Here is a 22,171-nt window from a genome sequence, read left to right as displayed (position 1 = left end):
AATGCAGAGTGGAGTCCTCATTCTACTTTGCTGTTTGAATTTAGACCAAGTCTAAGAAATAGACCAATAAATTTTAAAGAGTGTAAATGTGTGAGCGAGGACCACCTGTGATGGGCTGGCATCCTGGTCGGGGTGTGACCTGCTTAGTATTCTATCCCACGTTTTCAAAACAGGGTTCGCATTTAGGTCACATTAGCCAATTTAATTTTTAGTCAATTTACAGGATCATGTACAAGTTGGGATGCAGGTAACATAACAAAGCCTTACAATCAAATGAGAACTACATGTGAGCAAGGTACTTAACCTGAATTGCTCTTGTAAAAAATATTTATCAGGTTCAAAATGCCTTTAAAATACTCCAGCTCTGCATTCACGTAGTTTTCAATCTGCCCATCTAGTATGCTCTCGAGCATTCAGTTTACTTAGGAGTAGCAGTAAGAACTAATATCAGCTTTTAACTGATTCCTTATACTATTATTGAGCATGACAGCTCCGAAAGCTCAGTCTGACACGGAGATGTTACAGGGTTTTAAGCGGTAAATTGCCATTTGCCATTCTAGGTGTGCAAGTGCATTTTTTTTTAAACTAAATGTGTTCTTCATAGCGAGGGGCGCAGTGGTGCAGTGGGTTTGACCGGGTCCTGCTCTCCAGTGGGTTTGGGGTTCGAGTCCCGCTTGGGGTGCCTTGCGACGGACTGGCGTCCCGTCCCGGGTGTGTCCCCTCCCCCTCCGGCCTTACGCCCTGTGTTACCGGGTTGGCTCCGGTTCCCCGCGACCCCGTATGGGACAAGCAGTTCAGAAAATGTGTGTGTGTGTGTTCTTTATAGCATAATGTATTACAGATTAAGCAAAATTTTCTGAAACTAGACCATATAACTAGGGAGCTAAAAACTTGTAAATCCATTTGTATGCAAGCTTTTACTCCAACCACCTCCTATAATTAGCCATTGGTATTATTTTGGTACTTGACATTTTTAAACAATGAAAAAGTACATGTAGTAACTGCAGCTGCTTTCCTGTTTATTCATATTGCATTGAAATCATGAATTTTGAGGATATGCTCAAATATATAGTAACCATAATTCACAAATAATATGAACAATAAAGCAATTAGAATGAATTCATAGGAAAATATACACACACCCAGTTAGGAACTAAGTTTGAAAGAACTTGCTAGAATTCTGGATGGAATAATAGCAATGAAGCAGTTAAGCTTTTGTATGTAATCAGAAGCAGCCACACATAATTGTGGAACATTTTTTCTTCACAAGCAAAAACAACTCCAATTTCTGCTACTGCCATAAATGCACAACATTATTTGTCTGTAGCTCATATAAAGCACAGATGCAATCTCTTTCAACCGGCTCATAGGAGAGGACCTTTTAACCCCAAATTCATACAAAATCCTAAAGCTGAGAGAATTCAAGTCATTGCACAAAAAACCTAAAAACATCTACTGGAGGTTTTTCTCACTTAGGTATCTAAAAGTGAGGAGGTTAGACTGGTGATACAGTCTAAAATACAGACGGATGATCAAAGAATATCAAGTATGCTTAATAAACCAAATTGTATCCAAGACAGAAACCTTTAGGATAATGCGTTAAAATCTATCAATTTAACATGTTCTCCCAAGGACTTATTTTGCTGCAAAACTTGTTTATTGCATTTTCATCAAAACAGAATGGTCGCATACAATGTCATGTCTCACTGTTCCTCTAACCTAGAAACATTGGGTATGAGACAGGATACACTGTGGACTCTATGCCGGTTTATATTATTATCTTTATTTACAGTATATGAAGCAACATTAAAGTTAAGCTTACTTCGGAATTATTGAAAATAAAAAGATGCACGTAGTTGGGTGAGTTTACTTGTTCTCTAATGTTTTTAGTGGTCTTTATTCCAACTTCACCTCACCGTGCATAGTGAGATTTCTATATGGGGCAGGAAATCACAAAAAGGACTTGTATCATTGTGTGTTACTTGTGGTTCAGTTATACTGGTATATTCCTGAGTCTGTTGCATCTCATCTTGTGAGCCGCAGCAGGGATCTTGAGTGAAATTCCTCATAAAATCAAATTCTACTACCTTGAATCAACATATGTTGGAGTGTGAGTGTATATGAAAACTACGACTCATAATGATTGGTATCACTAATTATTATGACCCCAGGCATCTAGGGGTGACTAGTGTATAACATCAGGTGAGTGGTGACAAGTGGTAACAAGAAGCCAACAAAATCACACATACAACAAGGAAGAGCTTAAGTGCAAGTTCTTTTTACTGTGCTAATAGGTGCAGATATTCTGTTGACTATTTGCAATATTCACATAACACACTTTCTAGGGGAAAAAGGAACTAAGAGGGTACCAAAGAAAAGAACTTAGGAAAACCAAACTAAACTGTCTCAAGTTGGTAGACTAGCCTAGCTATGAAACAAAACAAATCAAATGGGTCTTCAGCATCTAGGATACCCTAACTAACCTACTCTGTCTACCAAAATCCAAAAGTTCAGGGAGTGGCAGCCACCTCTTGGCAAATGTGCCTAGACAGGCTGCTGAAACCTACATCTAACCTCTTGGAGATGTAGATCACGTGACATGTTTACCTGTCTGCTTTTTCCTCAAGACAACAACACAAAGTCAATAGACAACTAATCATAACAATAAACCAAAGAAAGAACGACTAAACACACACAAAGCAACAAAGTCAACAAGCCAAACACAAGAACCATGAGACAAAAGCGTGGGTTTCTCAGCAAGTGGTGGCATTTTCAAGATGGCAGAGCCTGGAGGTGACTGGCCCTAAATGGAGGAAATGAAAAAAGGACTGATGATGATGGACAAAGATGACAACCAATGGTTCACGATGCACGTAACATTGATTAATGCCAATTGATTACTGAATATATATGTGAAATTGGGAGACCAAAAGAGGATGAATGAACTACCTAATTATTGTGCATTGCTTTACAGAGAAGCACCTGATAAATGAATAAATGTAAATAACTGTATTTTACATAAAATGAATTTGCTCAAGTGAAATTTTTTTTTTAGTTTTTACCAAAAAAGTGTAAGCAAGAATATGCATTTTGAAATTTGATATTTCTTCCGCAAATTAAGGAACTGAGCCAATGATTAAAATTCACAGTAAATGTGAACTGACTTTTTAAGCACACCCCTGAAAGTGCTCAAGGTGATAACTGCTATTTACCATAACTGAGCCCAAAGGACACATGTCAAAAAGAAACTAGGTCCCAGTAATCAATGTGCAATGACTCTTTACCACTATAAACCTCTCCAAGCTTCTTACCCCTATAACTGTACACAGGTATTTACATGGAGCCCCCCACAGCTAACTTCTAAAATGTGTACACTCTGTTCACCACTCAGGTGTATCACTGAATGGCATATCCCACGTTTCAATAAATATTGCCCTAACTTCACCACCACACTCCCACACAGGAACATGGCCTCTCCATGGCAACATGGTACCAGACATTTTATGAAATGTCAAGAGATAAAATGAGAGGATTCTCACAATGTCAGGCAAGAAAAAAAATTAAATGCAGTAAGATGCATTAAGTAAATCTGCCTGCTCCTTCTTCTAAATTGGATCTGTATTTCAAAGAAACTCTGATCAAGTTTATGGCAATAAAGCATATATTCTCTGCAGGGAAAGATCAACGTATTGTTAACCCCTAGTTTACAGCATTAGCCAGTTTTATAAAGCAGATCGTGAATATGGTTTCCAGTAATTTACTGATGGGAACTTCAGCTATATACAACAGCAGTTATTAAAAAATTCATCTAAGCAATCATGCCTTATTCAATGGGGGTCCGTAAAACAAAAAATGGCTTCTAAAAAAACATAGAGTATATGTATTTATACATATCTCGCTGCTATGTAGAGAGCAGGCGGTATGGTGGTGCAGTGACTTCTGTTACCACCTCACAGTGCCTGGGCTGTTTCGAGTGTAGGTTCAAATCTGCCTCGTTCTGTGTGGCATTTGTATGTCCTCTCTTTGTCTGTGTGGGTTTTCTCTAAGCACTCTGGTTTCCTCCCACATTCCAAAGACATGCAGTTCATGTGAACTGGCAATGCTGAAATGCAAATAGTGTGTGTGAGGCTACTCTGAAATGAACTCACTGGTACTTGGACAACACAGATTTTTATTTCTACCTCCTTCATTGTGGATGGCAGTTTTTGTGTTTTCCTCTCCTCAGCTGTCAGCCAACTTACTCTACCAATTCAGCCAAGGATATTTACTGTTCTGTAGCTATCATGTTTCATCTGTTTTTATTATTCTGTAGGTTTTATGTTTTGTTCCCCGTTCTGTCACTCTGCTATGAGCACTCTACAAAAACCAACACAACGGAATACCACTATCAGTTCGTTAGCTTATGCTTTTCTCTAAAGTGACTTACAATATTAGTTACAAAGGCATTAATTAACTAATTTATAGAGCTGGGTATTTTTTTCCTGGTGCAATTCAGAGTAGCTTGCAACTGGTACTACAGCAGGAGTATTATTCAAATGTGAGTCCTTCAAAAGCAAAATTTTTCTGACAGCAGTGGACAATTTTCCCCAATACCTGAAGCTGGCTATAATTACTACTCCCTAAGCAGTCCCACCAGCACCTTTTTTCTACCCTTAAACTTTTGCCAGAGAAATAGTGCCCTTTCCAATATCGAGGAGGGAAGAAAAAGGACAGAGGAAAAAGCAAATGAAGACTTGCATCCATAACAGAATACTAAAATCCCAGAACAAGATTCAGGCAAAAAATCCAAAGGATTCCTTCTTTTAACACTAACAGAGTACTACGCAAGAAGCAGTTAAATATGGGTGTCTATCAATATTTTTTTAAAACGAATCACATTCAACCAGTAACAATTTCACCATTGCAGAGGACTAACACATTTCCTCAGTTACCATAGTAACCTACCAGTGAGGTGAAAGGAACATTCCTTATTCTATTCTGATTTTTTAGGGCTGCATGTGACCCATTTTAGGAACACAACTGAAAGCATCACCTTGCTCTAATAATACAGAAAAAAGCAGACTCTACAAATTTTTGTTCAAACCTTGGTCTGTGGTGGACAATTCCAGTCGATGGGGCCTGCAGAGCAAAATATTGCAAAATATAGAATTTTTTCTCTTTGGTGCCAAATTTTCTTAATTGTTTTGGTGACAATTTTTTGATAGTGATGCCAGATGTAAGTCCAGCTGAAAGATAAAACAAGCAGTTCTATAGCCATTGAACAGTACATGCACAAAAACAGTTACAGTAGTAAGCCTTTGTACACCTGGTGTTTATATCTTTTAATCTTTTATATCTTTTTTATATTCAACAAGAGAGGATCGCCAGGGAGGACATGGGATTTTTTTTCCCTCATCCAGTAACAATCTGCAAAGAAAATAATCGGCAGGCACTCAGACTAGTACTTGCACATGCAGTACACTTCACAGTTAACAAAACACCCACTAACTAAAACTAAACAACACAAAATCCTCACGACTTAAAAGTACATGTAAGGAATAGTGAGATAGTGCAACAGTGCTTTCCCAAACTTTCCTATAGCCAAAACTTTACGGTACTGTCAATCCTGAGGCCACAGTCTCAGTGTCACCCTTCCCACCTTTAAAATCCTAATTCCATCTCTGATCATAAAAGATCATTTGAATAAGAAACATTTAATGTAAAGTAGAAGCAAGAAACTCATAACAGGCAAAAAACACATTTGCCTACTTGCATTTTATCCATTAACCTGTATTAAGAGCTCTTTGGCAGCCAGTTAAGAATATATTATAAAATATATTATATTTTCTTGTTTTTAGTCAGCTTCTAGATATTGTTACAAGTGAGTTCAAGTCTCTATATCTCTGACATCGAAACTTTGAAAACATATTTGGAAAATGATGTGGATGAACTATCCACAGAACCCTTTACCCTTTACTAATGATAATCTAGAAACATTTTTATTTACCTAAATATGCAGTTGTCTCATAATTAAAATGACATTCTGACATTAGAGTTCACTAATCTGTACCTTATTAGCTTTTAAACAAGAAAATCAAATGCCATAAGTTACATTTGACTGTGAACATGCCAGGTTCCTATTAATACTAACTCATCTTACAAGACAAATAATTTTCAAGAAATGCCACCGCTTGTAGAGACATGCTTTATTTCCTGTGTTTCTATTGCTGTTTATTTGAATAGTATGAAATAAAAGTGGAGGATAAATTAATATGCACCACATGAAGCAGTAGTTCTCAAAGTCCACAGACCAGCAGCAAAGTGATGTTCAAATCACTCAGATAGATGATTAACAGAGTTACACAATTTTAAATATGCTTACTGTTCTGTAATGGTAAAAACTTGTTTACCAAGTTATGTCATAGTATGAGTACTGTTATCATCAAACACCCTTGATTGTCTCTCCTTCAGAGGCATTGCAGTTTCTTTATTCTTATATATGGTATTTGTAACATTACTCTGCTTTTATTTTTGTAAAATAGTTGTTGATTTTGTGTTTTCATTTTTCATAAACATTGGTCACTGATCTTTTACTTGCACTAACCGATTTTAATAAGCTTTGTCACAGTGAAAGTTAATTTAGTGGAATCAGTTCCAGTCTATTAACTCACATTAAAAAAGCATGATATAAAACTGAAGCTCTTAATCTTTGATCTTCTATCACCTCCTAGATATCTCAAAAAGCAACTGCTCTCGTCAGAAAAACTCTTTAATGAAGGACTTCACAAAATGAGTTTTACATAAAAAAAAAAATAGTATTTTTCACATAAAAACATTTAGTAAAATGTGTAACAACTTTAATGCAGAATTTATGCTACAGAGTAACAAAGTAGCAGTAGGCCATAGGTGGTCTGCTGTGTCTGTTACTTTAGCAAAGTGGTTCTCTCTGCTATAAAGGGAACTCAGATTCAAATCTCCACTGTGGATCTGAATAAGCTATCTTGTGGCAAGGAGATCCAGAGAAAAAGAATTATTCCATGACTGGGTGAAACATTAGTAACCTATGGTTACAAAACTTAGGTCGACTGGGCTAACTGGGCTATGCTGGTCTAAAAGTACTCTTGTCCAAGAACTTGGAATCATCCAGTGAAGCCTGTGTCCTTTACTGCGGAAAAAAGCAGACATCACACTGCAGATCAAGGGTGGTGCGTGCCTGCGTTCACGCCTTTTGAGTTGGTATGATTGCCATTTTTTCACAAATAAGAGTTTGGTTTCAGTTGTGATGAAATTGGAAGGACATTGTGGCAAAAATGTAAATTATTATTGTCATCATCACCATCAATAAAAATAAAAAAATAATAAAAGTGAATTGCCTGAAAAATGCTAGTGATACCTACGAGAGAGTTTTCTCCAGCCGGCTTCCCTTGGAGCCGATGATTTCACCCAAGGTGCAAAATGTCTGGCCCAGAAAGTCCTAGGATAACAAAAAAATTAATATTTTTCAAAATATGGTTCAGCTTAATTTAAAAACATAATTTCTTGCTGTGGAGCTGAGCATTCTAATGAAGGCTACAGAGAACCCCCTTTGTTTAATATGGATATCATATATAAGCTTGGGAGTTTTTTTTTTAGAATACACACAACAGACACACAAAACCAAAACCTCTTCCATACACCTTTGATTTTTTTAGCACTGTACAATTTGGGAAAAATTCTAGAAAAACGAATGCATACTGTATGTTAGAAGTACACTGGTTACACTTCGAAAACTGCATAACAATTATGAAACAGACTATACCACGAAAAACACAAAAGGCTGCAATTCCAAAACAGACTTTGAAGTTAGACAAGAGAGCACCTCAACTGTATTTATGATAAAAAGGGCACCATTACATCAAATTTTAGGAAGATCTGGCTATAATCTTTATTTTGCCTAATATGAAAACTGAAGAAATATTTGAGACAGAATTCATTTCCTCTTGCTGATAGATATTGAAAATGTCCTTTACTTGTTCAGGAAGAAATCACACTTGTGGAAGAAAAAAATTAATCTTCATCTAAGTATTCTTCAGTTAAACAGTTTTCCACATTCAACCCTGATGAATCACAGGTCACTGAATCACATTATGAAAGGATGCATTTACAGACCTTCTGCTCATCCATATTTGTTCAGCAGGAGAGAAGAAAAAAAATCTGTATTAACAAGAAATCTTAGAAAGGATAAAAAGGCAATAACTGTATACTGTTCTAATTAATAATTAAATGTGTACATATATTGTGTACTTTCTTTTACTGTTTTCTAATAAAAAGAGCATTTTGAAAGAATGATAGCACATTAATACCACTGTTGGACTGGTAAACTGTGGCAGGGAAATTGAGGGAGATGAATGAACTTAATTCTGTAGTCCCTAAAATAATTTTTATTACCAGTTAGGAGACAATGGTATTTCACAAGCCAGTGTAGCACCTGAGAAGGCCAGCGGCACTGGGGAGATCCAAAATGCTCTGCAACAGCTGGGGCTAGTTTGAATACGCAGTGTAAAAACACAAAACGTCATGCTCACAAATGGGAAGAAAAAGACAACAGAGCTTACGTGTTTTGAAATATTTGAACTTCTGGAATCCACATTGTACCTGTAGGAATTCAGGGAGAAGATAAATGCAAAAACAACCTTACAGGGAGAGAGAGAGACATTCATACAAAAGCAAGAAATCCAGCCAGACATTGCCGGGTCCTGCTCTCTGGCAGGCCAGAGGTTCGAGGCCTGCTTGGGGTGCCTTGTGACGGATTGCCACAACCCCGCTTATGACCAGCGGTTTCAGACTGTGTGTGTTTTTTTTTTTTCTGCAATTTAAAAGACCAACAAAAGTGATTCACTTTCCATATACACATAAGGCCTTATTTGGGCCTCTCAGCTTGCCCTTACAGCTTGTACACCTTGCAAATTTGTAGCTGCTGACAATCAGACATACCTGGTATTTCTACCTTAATACATCATCAACATGAAACTACTTGTCCCAGGAGGGGTCGCGGCAAGCCAGAGCCTTACCCGGCAACACAGGGTGCAAGGCCAAAGGGACACTCCCAGAACAGGACGCCAGTCCGTCATTGGGCACCCCAAGCAGGACTCGAACCCCAGACCCACCACACAGCGGGCACTGGCTGGACCTGCTGCACCACCACGCCCCCCATTTTTTGTACCTTAATGTCCTACTAATAACTGCGAAAGGGATAAGCAATATGAGTATTTGTGTTCCAGGCTTCTGATAATGAAACATTCTTCACAAGACATGTAGATGTACTTTTCACCTGTGGTGGAAACAGTAGTTTTAGTTGTTTTTATGAAGAGCTGACCTCAACTGGATGGAGGCTAGACAAAGTCTTGCTGAAGGACCTTTGAGTATTGGTAACTTTTATATCAAGACATGCGTGAAGAAGTTCCTGAGTCATCCTTTTCAGAATGTTGGAGATGTTTTCCGAAGATGTTGAAAAGCCTAAGCCCTTCACCAGAAGTAAATATCATCACCCTAGAAAAAAAAAAAAATGAAGAAATATACCTGTGATATCACTGATGCTTTCATACTTACACATCAAAACGCAGATTTTGCTTCTCTTCAAAGAAGAAGTCCAAAACAAACTTCCGCACAAAATCAGGGTTCAAGGTGTTCTCGATTACTTCTGTTCTTCCAAACTAGTCAGGTAAAGCGGAAGAAAAAACAAAACCTCAGCGTCACTAGCAACACTGCTTCTAATGTCAATATTCATTAAATCCGTTCAAAATGGGTTGCAGGCAAGGTAGTTGTCAAAACAATGTAAAGACGTTGAAGCAGGTCACTTTAAAGCAAGGGTTCTTAACCTTTGGTCAATGAAGAGCATGATTACTTTGAAAATGACTAAACAGTTACAGAAAATACTACCGTAAATATTACTATCCATGACACAATTCTATGTGAAGGTGATTAGATTTCAGTGAAATAAACTGCAACAATTTCTCCAAATTAATTTAAAGACATTTTTCTAGGAGAGGGCACTTAGATTTCTTCAGATTTCTGAGGGAATCTGTAGCCATGAAAAAAGCTGAAAACCTCTGCTCTAGCGCAACATACATCAGCTATGGAGAAGGAAAACAGATCGGAGAAATCCTAATTGCTTTTAACTGTACCTACCTCCAAAACCTCACGCCATCAGGTAGTGACTGCAGTCCTGCCTTCTGTACTATAGCTCAGATCTGGTATAAAATTATTTTACATCTAAGCTTTCTTTCTGGCATTTTCGTACAATTTACTTGTAGCCTATTACAATCATAAGATGGAGTAGGTCATGAAAGGACAACTCTTTCATCATTATTTTACTAACCATCTTTTCTACAGTAATGTTATTTATGTTGTTGTAATTAATCAAAGGTGGCTGACCATCAGCAGTTCTGGAACTCATGGGATATAGGCTTTTTAAATTATTTAAAAACTATATTAAAATGTAAGTATTGCATACAGATGTTTGTCATCTAATGCACCTTTGTGCCTTGAAGCTTGTTCCATGAGCTAAAATAGCAATGACAAATTTAGTGCTGTAATAGGTTCAGGATTGTGCTTCAATCGAAACTTTCAGATTTGTACAAAGTTTAGTTGTCAGTGGACACAAAAAGCCACTTACAGAGCTTACAAAGCTTTTATCTGTGCATTCTTTGCTAGAGAGCATTTAGAAATGAGGATATTTAGTAAAGCAATTGTGTTTAAGTACCTTCTCAAGGGTACAATGTGAGCAAAATGGATGATAAAGAGATAACTCCAGCACCAGGGAAATTTATAGGTTATTCCTATAAATAACTTGTTTCCATCAAAAGTCCCTTTAATGTATCTGTAGATGAATAACAGGAATAGAGGAAAACCATTTTTCCTAAATGGCCTTTGAGGACAAACTTTAAAACATTATTCCGGTGATAATAACATGCTGCTAACAAAATCTCACTAAACTGGTTCAGACACGAGAAGCTGCAGTGTAATGCCAAATTCTGAAAAACTAGGTTAGCATCGATATTGCCTCCCACAGACATATCTACAGCGCAAAGTTGAGCACTCTGGAGATGGGCTAATGAACGCACTCCAATCAGCAGTGAGGGACAGGAGAAGAGGTTTTTTCCTGCTGGTTTTATGCAGCTCTGTCTGACACTCAAACATTGTAATTAACTTGCAAAGCTTTCTATGCGTACCTACAGTTTTATTCTACTGCTGAATTTTCATTAACTCTCTGTACAAATGATTGCACAAATCTGCTCATTTTTTTTTGCCTCTCATTTAAATCCTGCAATTTTGCTTTTTGATTATTAAAAATATTTCAAGCTGAAACCGATTGCATTCTGTTTTAACAGATCCCTGTAGCAAAGCACAGCAGAGTGTTACAGTACCTGGTAGATTTATGCGTATACACAATCTTAAAAAAGTTTATACGTCCTCCCTTTGTCCATGTGGGTTTACTCTGCATGCGCCAATGTCCTCCCAGTCCAAAGATGTATTTCACGTGAATTGGGGAATTTAAATAGCAAATAGCCCTTACTCTGTACCTGAGTGAGGGATTGTTTTACATTGCTCTATTGTGTAGATGAACAGATAGCTGTAATTAGATTAGTGTAGTACACCTAGCATTGTAAGTTGCCTTGGAAATAGGAATCAACTAAACACAAGCTAATAATAAAATACAAGTTAACAAATATTTGACAGGTGACATGGCTATCAAACATTTTGGACATGAGACGATCTGTAATTATTCTCTGTTTTAACATTCTGCATTTTAGCATAGCTCCATTAATGTCTAAATTCCATTAGCATCTCCCTGGGCCATAACTGTGCCCATCTATTGAGATTATAATTGCGCTCCTTTGATAGATGTACAAAGGACAAATTAAACACGACTCCCCAGAGAGACAGAGTGGAGAGGGGAGAGTGAAGACTGGTAGAAGCAGAATAAAACTTTGTGTCCATGAACAAAATATTGTGAGCTCGGCTAATCCATTAAGCAATTTATTTCTAATACACTGAAAGGCTGTAACAGTTACAGATTATGAACTCAATTAATACACATAATAGCATTTAAAATATAACTTAAAAGAATGTTGTATTTATATTATATTTATGCCAAATTAATGATTAACTATATAATTTTACATCATTCCGAATTCATTATCTGATATATTTCACGACCAGATCAAGTACAGCAGCAGGAAGTATGGTGTTTATCGCCTTTTCCCTATATGGACACAGGCTCAAATCTCACCTCCTGCTGTAATACCTCTGTGGAAGGCACTTACCTTGAGTTGCTCTGGTACATATTACCCAACTGTGTGACTAGGTAAATAATTGTAAGTAGCTTAGTCTTCAAACCTAACACAGTAAGTAGCACTGAAGAAATATGTCATGTAAATAAATAAATGTGAATATGTGTCTTACACATTTCAGTCAGTTTATTTAAAGTTAAATCATTATGAAGACAAAGTTTTTATATGTACTATCTTTTTTTTTTTTACAGGAAGATAAACCAAACTTGAATTAATTAACAAATATATTTTTGGACATACTAAGAATTTGTGTCATGCAAGGGCTGGTCTGTAATTGATACCGATTACTTTTATTAGACTCACATTATACAATAAATACATTAGACAAAATTTTATCATAAAAAAATATTACAGGCAAGATTAAAACTATTAATAAAGTGAATCTAAAAATTTAAAGTACATGTTCTGGTAAGATACATAAAAACCAGTAACTTCAATGAAAACGTCAATAACATTCTATTCTAGTCAGCCAAGACATAAAACTGAAATTGGAGTTTTCCAGTTTTCCTAATTGAAATTCAAGTCTTAGCCAGTTGGCGGAAGACCGGACACCGTTCAGGACATTTATCCAGAGTCACCACGAGTCAACACCGACTTGTCAATTGAAATTGTGCTGGTAAGGTTTTTTTTTTTTTTAAAATTCAATAAGTCAATCCTTTATTTTTCTACTTTATTAAGAGTCTTTTCATATTCATAAAGGTTTCATGTCACATTGATCCCCTGAGTTTCAGTTTTCCATGGCTACACATTTCATAGAAAAGGCCACATCTTCTTCCAAACATAGGCTCTAGTGATACATGGGCATGACCAAGGGAAAATAAATGAAAAATGATGTGATGTTGCAAATGAACATAAGTGCCAAGATGGTAAGGAAGGGCTTCCCCAGGGCCTGCTATTGTGGGCATAGGACTGTGACACAGAGGGCCTAGCGGGCTAATTCTCTCAGTGAATATTTCATGTGCTCCTCCTGAGCGAGAAGCCGCTGTCTTACAGAGAGGAAAACCTCATTTACACCCTCACTGCCACACACAATCTTTCATATCCCTGTTGCCAGTACATCAACATATATTTTTGCTGAATTTTCTTTTTTCAGTCAAGTAATCCCAGCCATCACCCACAAGACCTTTGGAACAGTATTCTGTTGAGAATTGAACTGGCAAAGACAGGCAAAGACTTCTTTCACCCTGTTAGAAAAGTGACCTGTTTGGATTATCACCTTTAAATCTAAGGTATCTGAATGTTAGATTGATTAAATTTAGCATATCAATTTTTATTTCATGCATATATTTACCTGACTGACTTCAGTTAGGAAACTGGAAATACAGATATATACTGAACGAATTGCAAAATAAATTGTGCAGTACAGTATTCTTCTGCCTTTTGCAGTCTGTGTTCACATTATTAATTATATACAGAAAAAATTGCTACTCACCTCCCTCCACTCCTTTGTGGCAATACTCTGTACATAATGCACCACCACTGTAGGAATAGACATAGAGAAAGGGCATGCGCAGAGTAAAACATTAACTTTAGAACAGTCATTGCAAGTATTTTACTGCATGTCTGCGACTTCTTTTCTCCTTTTCTCTCTCTCTCTCTCTCTCTCTCACACACACACACACACACACACACACACAAGCCTGGTCAATGGGGAAACTTGTCTGATATGACTCAGCTGCCATCCTGGTGCTGAAAGTATAATTCATCTCACAAGGAGCTAGGAATTGCCATCATAGCACTGACTTCCTTGCGACAGACTGGCATCCCGTCCTGGCGCGTCCCCTCCTGCATCAGCCTTGCGCCTTGTGTTGCCGGGTTAGGCTCCAGTTTGCCGTGACCCCGCTTGGGACAAGCACTTTCAGACAGTGTGTGTACCTCAGACCCGTCAGAGAACAGGACCCGGCCAAACCTGCTTCTATCTATAGCTATTCCTAAAAATTTCTGGTCAATATTGCATGGCTATGTGCAGCAAGGGACAGAAGACTTTCTCTGGTACTTGTTTCTAAACCAGGGGAGCAGCAAACAGCACAATTAAAATAGAAATATAATTACTGTTTTAATAGCTTTGGAAGATTAGGCCCCATTTTAAATTAAGATGCAAAAACTCCTTTAAGAAAGTGAAGACAAAACTAATCCCATCCAACTTTAAATTGATTGGGAAATACATATGGACACGCAAGTATACATCTTATGCTCTATTTGTACTGTACATGATAACTACTGAGAAAAACAAATATGATCCAAAAGTAATTAACAATTTCTTCGCCCATTAAGAAAAACAATTTCCAAAAGACTTAAGATCTTTAACAATGTAGAAGAAAATGTATTAGATATTGATTGTATTTAATCTTTTAAACTCTTGAAGCCATTAAAAGTGAAATTAACACATTAAGCTATTCTAAATACATTGTGTGTCACCACTATGCTAAAATATCCAGGTTATTGTTTCAGGAAATAAAGTAAATTAAACTTTATATAATGTCTTCTAGACACATATAAATTCAATGCTAACATAATGTACTCCTGGCAGTATTCTGTAATATTTTGTGAAACAAGACATAATGTTAATATTGTACTGAAAAGAACCTGCTTAAAAATGTTAAGTCTTTGACCTCCAGTAGACAGAAGAAATAGATTATGCAGCAAGGACTGCTCTAGGTATAGAGCAAAGCACATACGTGCCCTGCAGTGGGTGGCTGAAAGGGCCTGGGCACCACCCAAGAAGAAATCCTAGCCCACCTCTACTTCTTCTGCATTAGAACTTACCATGTGTGCATTAACACCAGAGTCACAAGGAAATCTGGATGTTGTCTGCTACCACAATCTTCCCAGTGCCTCCGTGCCTCCCCCCTTAATACCTTTAAATCATGCTCTGAAGAGATGGGATAACCAAAATAAAAGCTTGCTTTGGTAATTCCTGAAATTGGTGTGTCATTGGTCAACTGTAAAACATGATGAAAATTTTCACATTTTTGAACATCAACACCTCATAAAGGCATGTAATTCACCATCTCACTTCAATGTTGTATCTCTCATACTTCAACACACCCAGCTTTGGCGGGGGAGGGGGTAGGCAAGTGACCAACGGATGAAAGACCATAGCCCCAACAAATAAGGGACTCTGCCTTTACACTTTACCCCTCTGTTTTGATGTCCAGAACACCTTGGTCCAGATCATTACTGCCCCTTGCAGAGAAGCCAACACACAAATCCCTCTGATTTGGCGATCATTCGATATGCCACTCCACTGATCTCACCTGCTTCTAAAGGATGCCCTGAATAAGGATTCTGACTGTTGGGGGGGCAGCAGCTTTGAAACCACCGCCAGTCAGCCTGTCTGGAAATGTCCACATCAGCTACCCTGATAAGCAGAGCAGCCCATCATGGTTCTAACAGACAATACTTGCGATGAAGTGAATACATCTGACAACGTAGTGGAAGATTAATATATCTGAAGCAACATTACAGCTCTCTGATAGTCGATGAAGATAATGTGGTGAAATTTTGCAGACTATGCCTTGATCTGCTAATGGAACATATCTAATGTTTGACTTCATCAGTTCTACTGTGTTCAACTGTGAAAATTTCACTGTGAATAACAGTGAAAACCAATAAAATGTAAATTCAAATTTGCTTTACAGATCTAAATGTTGTATAGACATTTTCTGTAATCACTGATGCAATTATTACACTTTTGTAACAGCAGAAGCACAGAGGAAAAAAAATCCCTAATTCTCTATTCAATGACAACGACAAACAGTATACAAGAAATACAGTAGAAAATGTTGCATTGAATAATAATTCAGCAGGCACTGAAATCCTACTTTATCAGTGAACAACACATTGTTTACAATGAACAGCAAAATTGATTTAATACAGCGCTAATTTCCATTTATTTCTTCAGCACAGCAGACATTTTTCATTCATGCAAAAGAATACTTAGCTATTTAGAGCAAAAATCGACCTCCAGGACACAGTTGACATCATCTACAGCTTTTAGGTCACAATTTCAATTATACCATCACTCTACTCTGCTGCCAAATCTCATTCATATCAAATATACACTGAACAAAATACTGAAATTTAATTACTTTTATTATAGCTTTAGAATTTCAATCTGATCTCAGATGATAATAGGATGCATTGGAAAACTGTTTATAACTAAAAACTAATAAACTGAGAACCTAAAAGGTCTTTTGTTCAGATACAGAAATGGTCTTTTAATTACTTGTGAAAATTATTGACAGTTCCTATTCAATACAATGACAACTCGTCTCTCCCCATCCATGTCTTCATCTTCTCAAGCAGAATCAATATCACACAATAAAGACAGCTTAACCACAGGGGGGCTCCATCTGGCATCAGAGATTATATCAGACTGAAATTATTCAGTTTTATACTACATATACAACAACTGATAAACCTGAGTCTACTCACCATTCAACATTGGCATATTTCCATCTGGACTCCAGTCAAGTCACTTTCACAGATATGTAAATGTAAATGTGAATTTATACAGGTAGTCCTTGACTTACAATATATGCAACTCACAATCCAGATTTACAACAACCACCCTGTTAACCTTATGATATTTCTGTTGATTTGCAACAGCTGAAGAACATTCCATCTGCTGTATGATCACTTTGGCTCACCATGCTGCCACAAGGCACCTTTATGAGATTCTCTGAGTCTCAGTCAGTGTTTGGACATCCAGCAACATTGCATTTTGCTTACAAAACTTTTTATTTGAGATTCTCATCAAGTGACTTCTTATTTAAAGTAGCTAGCAAGCAAAAAAGAGAGTGTTTTGGTGGTGCTGAAAAGCAAATGTGAAAGGCAATAGATTTTGAAATGAAATTGAAAATAGTTCAGAATTAAAATGTAATAACACTGTACTGTATTAATACAACTCTGTACAGTATTATAATTATTCAGATTTGAATAATGTTCAGAATTACTGAAAAATACAATAAAGCCCTATTACACAATTTAAAATTCATGCATGGTAATTGTATATATTATTATGGTTCATAAATTGACTTTCAAATCACGACAAAGGTGACTTACAACAGAATGTCGAAACAAAACCCTGTCAGAAGTCAAGAACCACCTGTATATCAATTTCAAAAAGAACCAAATGGAAAAGTGTCATGACCGTTATGAACAACGAGGGGAGCAGTAAGTGATGTATGACTGTACTGTTGGACCCCACTTTACACTACACAGCCTGTTCCATCCTGATGGATTGCAGAACAGGATAAAACGTAACAAACAGCAACAATAGTGTGCTGTGGTAAATTAAAGTGAGAAGGAAAGAGTGGGGATGATGCAATACAGGTCTTAAGAAATTACTTTTCTTAGTCAATGCTCTTTATTCTGTGGGAGTTCCAATTTGTTCACCATTTTATGTACCTGGATATTTTGCTGAAACAAGGCAGACTGAATCCTATGGTCAAGGGCACTAAAATAAGCCTGGGAGTGGGATCTGAACTAGCAGTTTTCAAGTCCATACTCCTAATTATCACTGGCTGCCCTCCAATAAAACACTTGTTTGTGCTATTTTGGTGCTCAAAATCCTAACATTATGTATTAAGCAATTTATTAAGTAATGAAGTATATTTTCAGATTCAGTTTTTACATGTAAATTAACATTATATGCAAATTTTATGCATCTGTCTTTTGTACGCTAAATACAGTTTTCGTACCAAATTATTTTCTGCTCTTCAGTTAAATGCTTATTTTAATTTTTTTTACTCCTTAGTGTGCCCTGTTATTGTTGGAGATATTCAATTCAATTCAATTGATTTTTACAGAGCGCTCTTCTCACACAGTGACACAGCGCTTTAACACAAGCACAAGGCAAGAAAAACAAATACATCAGATAAAGAAACAAAGAAGACAGTTGACTACCAACTATCATAATATAATACTTTTATAGAGCTATAAGTATGCCTACTGGCCACGGAGGAAAGGAACAAAAACTTCCAACTGAAAATCGAGGGAGAAAAAATACCTCTGGGGGTCCAAGGGCCAGTGGCTGCCCACCCATCCTGGGCATTCTAGATTAAGTAACAATTCTAAACCAGTTAACAAGTAATAATGATATTGTTGCTATATGGTAGCTTGAATCCCCAACTCAGCAACATATATTCTGTATTTTAGAACTATACGTAATTGTGATGAAAGCAGTGTTTGGTCTTCACAATATCAACATTTAAATTATCTCACTCTGTTCACCTTGCATAAATCTTTCAGTCTGCAGGTGATGGAAGTGTTCATAAATTACTCTGCTACATTGAAGAGTAACAGATTATCATAAATATTTGTTGGCCGGAAAGGAAATTATTCTTTTCCATCATCTATGCAGAAATTTAAAAGGCAGGATATAACATCGAATAACTGAAATTTCCTTTTATTATTGCCTGGTGTGGTGTGTGCAGGTGCAAAGAATAAGCTCTTACATCAGCAGTATGTTTACATATTAACACTTCATGAATATTGATTACAACAGTAACCATGATGACAAGGCATATTAAAGCAGGAAATTAATCAATTAAATCAAACTGCATAAAAATGATTAAACCAAACAAATTAGAGCTTCTCCATCTCTATGCTGCACAACACTGAAGATGGGAACTTAATCAGTTCCTTTGAAGTTGCATGGGATCTGAAGTGACAGACAGACTGTTAATTAAAATGGCTCAAGCACTGCTGTATGTTTTTAATGTCAATTGATTTCTCCACTAAGAAAATCTCGCTCATCAACTCCACCTTCTGTTCCAACAATCATTATACAGTGCTGCTTTACAGTATGTGAACCCTATAGCGATATCATTATTCTTGTATAAACTATTAAAATATTCTAAACCTTAAATCTAAAATGAATTTAAAAAATAAATTACAATTATTTACACACCTGATTCTACTGACCTACTTGGTTTAAACCTGCGGTTCATTTATTTTTGCAATTACACTACTTGCATTTTTCTGCTGCACACAATTTCCTCGACACCAGAATATAGAACTGGTAATTAAACACATATTAGGTCAGATGAGAAATACTGGTTCTGGTTAAATAATTTGTGCTAAACTAAAGGACACAAGGGTTTACATACTTTCACGCAGCACTTTGTGTGTATATATATAATATATATATACACACACACACACACACACACACACACAGCTAGTTCACTAGCTACAGCTAGTTCTTTGCAAAAAAATAAAACTGAATATATTGGAAGTTTAAAATTTCTCACAAACTGCAACACATTCTTATTTAAAGATCAGTATAAGCAGGATAGGTTTTATACAAAAAATACCAGGATCAGATTTGGAGAAGGTGTCCATGTCCAGGAGGCTCCTACAGAAACAAAAAGGAGAAAAGCAAGCAACTACATTAGTGTACAGAAAAGAAGAATAAAAAAGCTAGCAACACTCACTCAAGAAACACAGGATAAGATGTTACATCCCATGTGCATAGATCAACAGCTGTACACAAGGCCCAATTCAACTGACCTCATCACCTTGTCTATAAAGCCCAAGAAAAAACATACGGTAAAGCAATCATATATTTCCACAACTCAGGACCAAGTGACTTAATCTCCTCCCCAGCCATCACATCAAGTTACAGGGTGCCAACATGGGTATTTCATTGTTAACAAGTGGGCACCTCCCTTTCCTTTGTCTGTGTTTTGTTGAGTTAGGCCCACGACACCTCAGGAAGGCTCAACAGTGAAGTCTGGCATCCCAGACGCACCCCCCTCCACCCACAGCAAATGCACCTGCTGTGCTAACTCAAACCATCCCAATCAACACATTTACATTTACTCATTTAGCGAACGCTGTTCTCCAAAGCAACATACACTTCACGGAAAGTACAATGTGTGCATTACATCAGCAGAAAGAGACTTAGATGCAGACGCATGATTCTAAAGCACAGTTTGTTACTTTCCACCAAATGAACCAATGTATATCACAAGAGCAGCTGCATAAAGGTTTATCCAAATAATCTACAATTCCTAATCATATTCTAATTTTTTTAACACTAAAAATGAAAGTGATAAACTAATCTTCAGATCACCATACTGCACAATACAGTAAAACATTAAAATCTAATAAACCGTATTAACATCTTAACTTGTATCAATATATATCCAATTAAGGCTGCAGTAATTTGGTACAAATTTCTTTGGTGGGAAGAATAGGGTGAGATGCCTATTTGATAGGTGATTGTTCTACTTAACTTAGGTGATAGACAGTTATACACAAGTGCCTGTGCTCTCTAAGTTAAAGCCTGAGAGAGGTACAAATCTCTGATAAATGAGCTGTAAATCAGTTCAGGTCCACTTCTCTGCCAGACAAGACTCCAAGGTACAGGGACACATAGCCATGCAGAAGCACTTCAGCCCCAAACACTTTTCTCACAGTAATGCTTCAAAGGAATCCATTATCTACAGTTGAGCATACCTCCACTGCAGACAGAGTAGCAGCTCTGATGTGCACGGCTTCTTCCTCTACTGCAGACAGTGTATAAGCTGCATCATCGTGTTCAATCACAATCTCATTAGCCTCTTCGCTTATCTGCATTTGTTCAGTCTATGCTAAGACACGTTAAATGAAAAATGTTGTCCATTAAGCTTACGGTGACCATCAATGAACAGATCTGAATTAATTCACTATCCAGCAGGGGTCCACTGTGACTCAACAGTTTACATTTAGTCATTTAGCAGACGCTTTTCTCCAAAGTGACATACATTTCAGAAAAAATACAATTTATGCATTACATTAAGAGAAAGAGACATAGCTGCAAACGTGATTCTTAAGTAAACCTAGTTTGTTACTTTCCACTTAATGCACCGATGTTCATCGCTCGAGAAGGTGCACAAAATGCAGGATAGATGAATCCTGATAAAAAAAAAAAAAAAAAAAATTGTAGGAAGGTTATGAGGTACACAAACAAACATTCGCATACAATGCAAGAAAAGCGGCTGTATAAAGGCTTATCTGGGGATGATCATAAAGCTACGGTGCATGAGCATGTACATCATACACAAGCTGGAGAGATCTTGGGCGAAGTGAGTCCGGAAAAGGTGAGTTTTCAGACCCTTCTTGAATGTAGACAGAGCTTCTGCAGTTCTGAGTGAGAGGGGGAGGTCATTCCACCACAACGGAGCCAGAACCAAGAACCTCCATGCTTTACTTTGCGTCCACGGGAGCACCAAGCGAGCAGAAGTAGACGAGTGAAGGGGTCTGGTTGGGGTGTAGCGGTTGATCAAGTCTTGTAAATAGCTGGGAGCAGTTCTATTGATGCATTTGTAGACAATAACCAGAGTCTTGAATTTGATCCAGGCAGCTATAGGAGGCCAGTCCAGAGAAATGAGCAGAGGAGATACATGGGAACGCTTTGGCAAATCGAACACAACTCGTGCAGCAGCATTCTGTATTGGCTGCAGAGGTTTGATGGCAGTAGCAGGAAGGCCACAGAGGAGAGAGTTGCAGTAGTCCAGAGGGGATGTCACCATGACCTGCACAAGTAGTTGGGCAGTCAGTTGAGAGGTAGGGATGGATCCTATGAATATTATGCAGGATGTATCTGTAGGACCGGGTTGTGGCTTCGACATGCTGAGAGAAGGACAGACTTGAGTCAATCATCACTCCCAGACTCTTAGCCGAGGAGGTAGGCAAAATGAATGAGTTGTCCAGTTTGAGCAATAGATCGTGACAGGAGGACAGGCCAGCTGGGAGGTGAAGAATCTCTGTTTTGGGGAGGTTGCGATGAAGGTGGTGATCAGATATCCATGCAGGGATATCTGACAGGCAGGCAGCAATGCGGACGGAAATGTCTGATGCTCCAGGTG

At 37.4% G+C, this 22,171-nt stretch overlaps 1 protein-coding gene across 1 annotated transcript in view; it reads right to left on the bottom strand.

The window, feature by feature from the left end:
• LOC108918302 (copine-9-like) overlaps window positions 1–22,171 on the bottom strand; it is a 42,188-nt gene that overhangs the window by 15,769 nt on the left and 4,248 nt on the right. The window contains exons 2-6 of the mRNA XM_018725422.2: window positions 19,634–19,674; window positions 13,744–13,790; window positions 9,568–9,671; window positions 8,574–8,613; window positions 7,377–7,453 (exon numbers count right to left, since the gene is read on the bottom strand). Of these exons, the coding sequence (XP_018580938.1) occupies window positions 7,377–7,453; window positions 8,574–8,613; window positions 9,568–9,671; window positions 13,744–13,790; window positions 19,634–19,674 (309 nt within the window). The remainder of the gene's footprint in view (window positions 1–7,376; window positions 7,454–8,573; window positions 8,614–9,567; window positions 9,672–13,743; window positions 13,791–19,633; window positions 19,675–22,171) is intronic.

Source organism: Scleropages formosus, chromosome 22, assembly GCF_900964775.1.
Source record: "Scleropages formosus chromosome 22, fSclFor1.1, whole genome shotgun sequence".
Classification (NCBI taxonomy): domain Eukaryota; kingdom Metazoa; phylum Chordata; class Actinopteri; order Osteoglossiformes; family Osteoglossidae; genus Scleropages; species Scleropages formosus.
This window is presented reverse-complemented; position numbering and strand designations above follow the sequence as displayed.